The 7,236-nt window shown below is 39.3% G+C and overlaps 3 protein-coding genes across 3 annotated transcripts; all 3 read left to right on the top strand.

Moving 5' to 3' along the window:
* Positions 1-408: 408 nt before the first annotated feature.
* Positions 409-829, top strand: LOC108615547 (metallothionein-2-like). Its single transcript, XM_018010108.2, has 2 exons — positions 409-561; positions 632-829. Exons 1-2 carry the CDS (start codon positions 537-539, stop codon positions 736-738), a joined length of 132 nt encoding a protein of 43 aa, XP_017865597.1. The 5' UTR covers positions 409-536; the 3' UTR covers positions 739-829.
* An 873-nt stretch (positions 830-1,702) lies between these two features.
* On the top strand, positions 1,703-2,446 carry LOC108610294 (uncharacterized). The gene is made up of 3 exons (XM_018002301.2): positions 1,703-1,894; positions 1,955-2,157; positions 2,221-2,446. The coding sequence occupies exons 1-3, from the start codon at positions 1,813-1,815 to the stop codon at positions 2,257-2,259; spliced, it is 324 nt and encodes a 107-aa protein (XP_017857790.1). The 5' UTR covers positions 1,703-1,812; the 3' UTR covers positions 2,260-2,446.
* Positions 2,447-2,712: 266 nt separating this feature from the next.
* On the top strand, positions 2,713-4,158 carry Dic2 (Dicarboxylate carrier 2). Its single transcript, XM_018001464.2, has 2 exons — positions 2,713-3,546; positions 3,631-4,158. Exons 1-2 carry the CDS (start codon positions 3,131-3,133, stop codon positions 4,082-4,084), a joined length of 870 nt encoding a protein of 289 aa, XP_017856953.1. The 5' UTR covers positions 2,713-3,130; the 3' UTR covers positions 4,085-4,158.
* The last annotated feature ends 3,078 nt before the right edge of the window (positions 4,159-7,236 follow it).

Raw genomic sequence — 7,236 nt, 5'->3', positions numbered from 1 at the left:
CATTAAATTGATTGAAGTTTTATTTGTTTGGCGAATTGAAGCGGATTTGCTAGATATCTCATTCGGACTCTTTAACGCCAGCCAGCCCTGCAGGATAAAGTTTACGGACTATGCACATGCACACATCAATATTTAATCACGATTTATCCCTGCAGTCGTATTTGGCGCACTCGGCCGTTGTTCGCTGCGTACGTATATGCAGCGCGTAACGATAAACTGATAAGAGCGCCGTGTGCAGCACGGCCCAAAGCGTTGGCCGAGCCAATCGTGTGGCGCAAAATTTGTTTGTGTAATGCCAACAACTGATAGGCGCGAAACGTTACGCATTTTGCGCACGAACTGCTGATAACACCGGCCCCTGCCCCGCACTGGCAGTGTGTTGTTCGATTTTGCACCCGTCATTGAGCTTAAAATTACAATATATAAACGACGGGAGTTTAGTGAAGCCAACAACAGTAAACTACAGCAAGTGAAAAGCTTTGCACCAACTAAACATTTTTCACAATCAACAGAAATTTTCTAAAATCACCAATACAATGGGTTGCAAGAATTGTGTATCTGGTAAGTAATATACAAAGATATTAGACCAAAAACTAAATCATAACTAACCAACTAAATTTGGCCACTTTAGCTTGCCAGTGCTCGACCGTCAAGTGCGGAGGCAGCTGCGCCTGCATTAAGGATTGCAGTTGCGTGTGCAAGTCTGGACCCAAGGAGCAGTGCTGCAGCAGCAAATAATCAAGATTATACTGAATTCTGCATAAAGTTTTCAAATGCCATTTGGCATAAACATTTGCATGTGATTCAATAAAAATGATAAGAACATGAATTTTGGATTTTGTTTTTCTAATACGGCCGGCTTTAATATTTAATTGGGTCATGAAAATGCAGCTTAGCAAAAACTGCATTTGAATTATAATTTGTTTTTCATTTTTCAGCGCAAGTCAATGTTTCTCATTATTTGTCGGCTTCAGATTCAAACCTTGCAGTTGACAAACAACAACTAAAAAAAAAAAAAACACAAATAAATAATATAAAATAACCTGCAACATTTTTTCTCCATTTAGATTGAGAGAAAATTGCAAAGCTCGGCATAAACGAGGCTTTGCTCTGTAGCTATATAATAAAGTGACACATTTTATGAGAAGCTTGACATTTTTGGGGTAATTCATTGAGGACAATAAAGCATTTCTAGAAAATCCATTTAACTGCTGTCGCATATAAATATGCAAATAAATTTATAAATGTATATATTGTATGATTACTCATCAAATTTGATGTTTTATTTTCTCTTAACTGCTTTTAATAAGCATTTGCACATTTTGTCAGAGTCAAATGAGAAATGACGAGGGAGCACTTGTAGGGACTGTGGCAGCTGAAGGACATGTCAGACATTCGCATCCGCTTCAACTCGCTCTATGCGCTGTCAAAATATTTATGAACTGACCAGCGGCAACAGCAACAATGGTATGCAGCAACAACATCAACAACCCAGAAACAACAACAATAACCATCATTAGCATAATCAAAATGTGCGTGCTTTGTGTTTGGCACTTGGGCTGGTTGCGTGTCGAGAGCATTTTGCTCGACATTTTGTTTCTGAGCTACTCCTCAGGGGAGGGGGGAGAGGATCTGATATTGGATCTGGAGTTGTTTGGCAAATCAGGTGTAAATGATTTGGCATTCAGGTGCTTGAGCTGAGCACAGGCTAATCGAATTATTGCGTGCCTTGAGTTCTCATTCAAAACCCAGAGTTACGATATTAAATTTAGTACAAGCTGAGCAGCAAATGATTGTTAATAAACTGAAAATATGGCTGTTTTAACGACGCTTTCTCTAAATACTATTGAGGAAGGAGATATCAGCAATGAGAAATCAGAGCCCCCGCATACAAGTAAGTCCCAAGTAAGTCCCAATCCATTGACACGCCTCGGCTGATGGGCTTTCTCCCTAGAAGATCGTGCTAATGGAGTCTCGATGCGTTCCCTTATCAAGGGTGCCATAGTCATATTTACATTTAATGCGTTTCTACTGTGCCTGGGCTATCTCATTTATCAATATATAAGCGCCTTGGATGACAAAAAGAGGACGAAGGTAGGCAATTGGATGTGCAGTCTGGTTGGTGTTGTCCTTATGATCGTAATGTATCGAATGGGGGTAAAATATGATGATATGATATATTTAAAAATTTTGTGATTTACAATGAACTTTTATCGACAGGACATGTCTAAGGGTAATCCACATTTTTACTACATTTAGTTCATACCTTTGCGATATCATTTTCAAGTACAAAATTGATTCATTTAAATTCTTTTTCAAGTAAAGCTCGCAGGCTGTACAAATTAATTAAGTAGAACAAATGAGAGAAATCATCTAAGTTTATCAAAATTAGTATAAGTTGTAAGCTAGTACGATAAATTATTTAATAAAATTAAATATATATATATATTCAATATATATATATATTAAATTATATATATATATATATTCGATTTTATTTTTGATCCGTGTCTAATTTGACTCTGAGTATATTTGCTTTTACTGAAAGTTAGTTAGTTAAATTTATCAAGATAGGATTTTTCGACGAAGATATTATTTGTATTATAATAATATATTAGCATGTAAATTAAATATTAATTTTATTAAAAACCAGTAAATTCTAAGAAAATATTCTCACGACACAACTTAGTAAGCTTACGCTCTTATATTAGCTTAGCTAGTTAGTTATATTAGTTAAGCTGTGCGATATTTGTCAGCACACTCTATAAGTACATATTGATATATAAACGTGAATTCTCTGTACAGAATATCTTCTATTTGTATACCTTAGCCTAGGGCAATTCAACCTGTTAGACATGGCTAAGTCAACTAGTTGGAGTCACGCAAATGAGTCTCTGGACGCATTGACAAAACAATGGGGTAATTTTTCATTGCGTCTATGACGTCAGCTAGCCTTGCGATTTGCGTCATTTGTGTATTGCAATATAAATTATTTTCCGTTTCGTCCAATTACTGTGGCTACAAATATTTTTTATTTAATTAATTAATAATATTTGTTGCGACAAATACGTATGATGTAAGAATTACATTTTATTAGGCCAAAAATCGTACTAAGTACGCTAAATTCATCATGTCATATAACGAGAAACGCATTTCCCGTTGGTATTTCGGTGGTCTGGCCAGTACGTTAGGAACGATAGTCACACATCCGTTAGACGTGGTAAAGGTGCAGATGCAGACGCAGAAGAGGATGAAAAAGCCGAAACTATCGACAGTCGGTTTCATGCACATGTTAGTCAAACAGCACGGCATTTACTCACTTTTCAAGGGCATATCCGCTTCGCTGATGCGTCAGTACACCTATACAATGGCACGCTTTGGCATATATGCCGCAGGCACCCGAGTGGTTGACACCCACTCGATGACGAGCAAAGTGCTGCTGTCCGCTTTCAGTGGAGGCGCAGGTGGACTCATTGGTGCGCCGGCAGACTTGCTGAACGTGCGCTTGCAGAACGATGTCAAGCTGCCGCTAGAGAACAGAAGAAAGTAAGGAACTGCAACGGGCCGCTGTTGGCGTGCCCTGCATATTGACTGAGTCGTAGCATGGCTAATTTTCATTCTAAATTTCAGCTACAAGAACGTTTTTGACGGTCTGGTGCGCGTGTGCCGGGAGGAGGGCTGTTTCAGTCTGCTTAATGGCGCATCTTTTGCTGCGCTGCGAGGCGCTTTTATGACCGTTGGACAGATTGCCTTCTATGAACATACTAAGGATATTCTACTAACCGCAGGCTTTCCAGCGCGCGCCGATACGTACGTATTTTCGTCGATCATTTCGGCCATTGCAGCGACGCTTCTTACTCAGCCAATTGACGTGGCCAAAACGCGTTCGATGAATGCGGCTCCTGGCAAGTATAGAAGCCTCACAGATGTATTTTACAAAACAGCCTTAGAGGGGCCCATGGCATTCTACAAGGGCTCGATACCAGCCCTTCTACGCCTAGTGCCGCACACAGTATTGCTTTTCGTAAGTCTCGAGTTTTTACGCTCATACTTTGGATATTTACCGAATGAAAAGTCGGTTTGAACCTAATCTGACTTAGTATGGCATTTATACCTTTAACTAAACTTGTATATTCATAAAATAAAAATTAGTTTTTATTTTTTTTTTACTCTTTGGATAGATGGGAACAGTTTCATCTCTACATCCATGTCATTCATTAATAAGCGTGTAATTATTATATATGTGAAATTTCGTTGAAACGTTTCAAGCTTTTGTTCTCATTTCGTTGGGCAGACAGACTAAAAAAAATAATCATACGTCCCGTGTGTCAGCGATTTTGCTGCACCTAACTCTTTTGAGTTTATCAGGTTTATTTCATGAGTTTTTCCAACTGTCTATTGCGACAAGTGTTGAATGGTCTATGGGCAGGAGATAATTGCTTCATTGCGTAAAAAAAATAAACTAGTTTCACACAACTTTTAATGAGTCAAATGAAAACAATTTAAATATTATACGTAAAAAAGGTTGATAAATTATAAATATTGTCAGCCGTCGTAAATTGAATTGAAATTAATTAATATGTGCACGCGTCGCGCTGTAAATTATTACAAATAGCAGCCATTAGGATGCGCAAAAAAAGCGTATGCAAATTTGTCATGTGCCACTGCATATATATATATATATATATATATATATATATTTGTATTATTTGTGGCATTATGGGCCATCGTTTCTATAAGCAGCCATTAATATGCGATGTTTGCGGCGTAAATCGAAGGATTTCGGGCTGCTTGACTTAATTGTACGCATCCCCGCTGCAGGGGCGTTGACAATGATAAAGGACACAAGACAAGGGATAAAGGACAATGGCTTGTCCGCATAATTATTTACGCAACGGTCAAGGGCAAATAAATGCGCACGCACTCACACACACACACACACATACATACACAATTGCGGCGGTCACGTTGCCAGTGAAAATGAGTTAAATATTTATGGCAAAATTGAGCCTTCAGCTCGACAAACATGGCTGAAGGAGCTGGAAGTGGGTGCAATTGCTGGCGATTTAAATGCAGCCCAATAAATTGAAGCACATTTTTAACTGGCGCTTTTATGTCGAGGCGCTCGTTTTGCCATCCAACATTATACTCTTTATGCACGGAAGCCCATTTATATTGGCCAGGAAGCGAGACAATAAAGTGGCCGACTGAAGACCCTGGTTGCAGATCCCAGCTCCCAGCTCCCATTTGCCAGTTCCCAGTTCCCGGTTCTCGGTTCCCAGTCCACAATTCGCAGTACGCCGTTCGCCCGTTCGCAGTTCACAGTTCACAGTTCGCACAACGTTTAAATACCTTCGTGTCCGGCGCCATTTCCCTTGCCGGGCTGAGCATGGGCAATGCAATAAACTTCTAAATCAGTCGATTAAGCTGCGAGTTGAGAGTTGCGAACAATGCGAATACTCCTAAAAGCATGCTTCGTGTACACACACACACACACACACACACACACACACCCACACAGACGAAACAAGAGTTGTGAAAAATGTTGAGCAATTAAAATAAGTAGCGAGCACATCACTTGGGGGCCACAGGCAAATGGAAAAGAGCAGAAGTCCTGCCTTCGTGTGGATTTTGCTGTCAGCAAAGTGCAGCGAGGGCTTCTCTAATGAAAATGAAGACGAACAAGATTGCAAACAGCGCTCTTGGCGGGTGTGCGCGACTAAGAGACACAAGAGGTAAGAGATAAGAGCCTGAAGAGTCCATCTAAAAATAAATACATATATGTATATGTATGTCAAAACGGAAAAGCATTAAAATGAATTCTTTGTAAGACTATGATATAGACTATGACTATAGTACCCTGTAGAACATACCCTGTCTAGAACATACCCTAAGCTCAGAAGCTGATGTTTTAAATTGTCAATGTAAACTATTGATACAAAAATCTCATTGCGTCTAATTATGGAGCTTCTTAGTTCATATTATAATATTTTGTGCACTCTATAGGTTTAATTATACATAGAAAGATAGATAGATTTCTAAATATTTAAATTGGGTACAAAGTAAATAAATAAACTTTTTGTTACAGCTAAAATACTGAAAAGAATATATGTAAAAATTGTAAATTAATTGTATGTGTGGTTAATAAATTTATTAATTTGTAGTGTAATAAATTTAAATACAGTCGAGTCCCGATAATTCAAAATGGCATGGGGATCAGTTTATTTATTAATTATCGATAATTATCGAGAATTTTTTTCAATGGAAAATATTTAGAGATAGATAGATAGACAGAGGGATATATTTCGATTTAGCAAGATATCGAGAATCGACTGTAGTATGATATCTCGATAAATTGATCTAGTATGACTGCTCAGTACACATCACTTACATTACATCAATTTAATTACAAAAGCTTTCGCAGCTATACGCTAGGTGATGCGATATATCAGCATCGCGCATATTCATCGATCTATCGCAAAAGCAAACGTCAATCAATGATTATAGCAGACCTATTCCGTACTTTAGCAACTCAGCCTGAATCGCTTTAGTAGTTTCGGCTCATTTCACCGATTGAAAAGCTTTTCCATTGGTATTCCGCTTGGCATTGATTTAGTGTAAACACTTTTGAATGGCTCAGCTTCTCTCTCGGCTGCTGTTGGCAATACATTCAGGGCAATTGCTCCCACATTTAAATGCCGAACACACCGATACGCGAGCGCACACCCACATGTGCGGGCGAGCATAACAGTTTATCTTTATAATTAGATCTTGGCAACTGTATCTCTCAGCCGACATGCCGTTGATGGGAAAGCGCCGCTAAGTGGCTCGAAAGTAGTTTACAATGCCAAGCTTCAGTCATCGCTGGCGGCACCTCAGCTCGCCAAATGGCAACACGTACTGCATAAGCAAAAGCCAAAGCTGAACTAGAACCAATCGTGCATCCGCAATCTAAAACCAAAGCCCAGCCGCGACTAGTTGACTGCCTGACTGCCTGAGTGCCTAACTGCCCGCCCGTCTGCCTGCCTGCCCGACTGCGGATTGTCAGACAAGCGAAACTTGGCTCATTAAAGATTAAGGCACATTAGCGCCAATGGTGTGAGATGGAGATAGAGTTGGGGGAGGGGGGATGAGGGTCGGACTGTGGCAGATTTCAGCACCATCAGCATAAATATTTATGTAAATTGGGATTAAAAGTATTTTGTATGTATTTTACAGTGAAAACTTTGGCAATGA

The sequence above is a fragment of the Drosophila arizonae genome, chromosome 2 (genome assembly GCF_054131065.1).
Source record: "Drosophila arizonae isolate 15081-1271.41 chromosome 2, UAZ_ARI_1.0, whole genome shotgun sequence".
NCBI classification, from domain to species: Eukaryota; Metazoa; Arthropoda; class Insecta; order Diptera; family Drosophilidae; genus Drosophila; species Drosophila arizonae.
The sequence above is the reverse complement of the archived record's forward strand: the minus strand, read 5'-3'. Positions and strand labels throughout refer to the sequence as shown.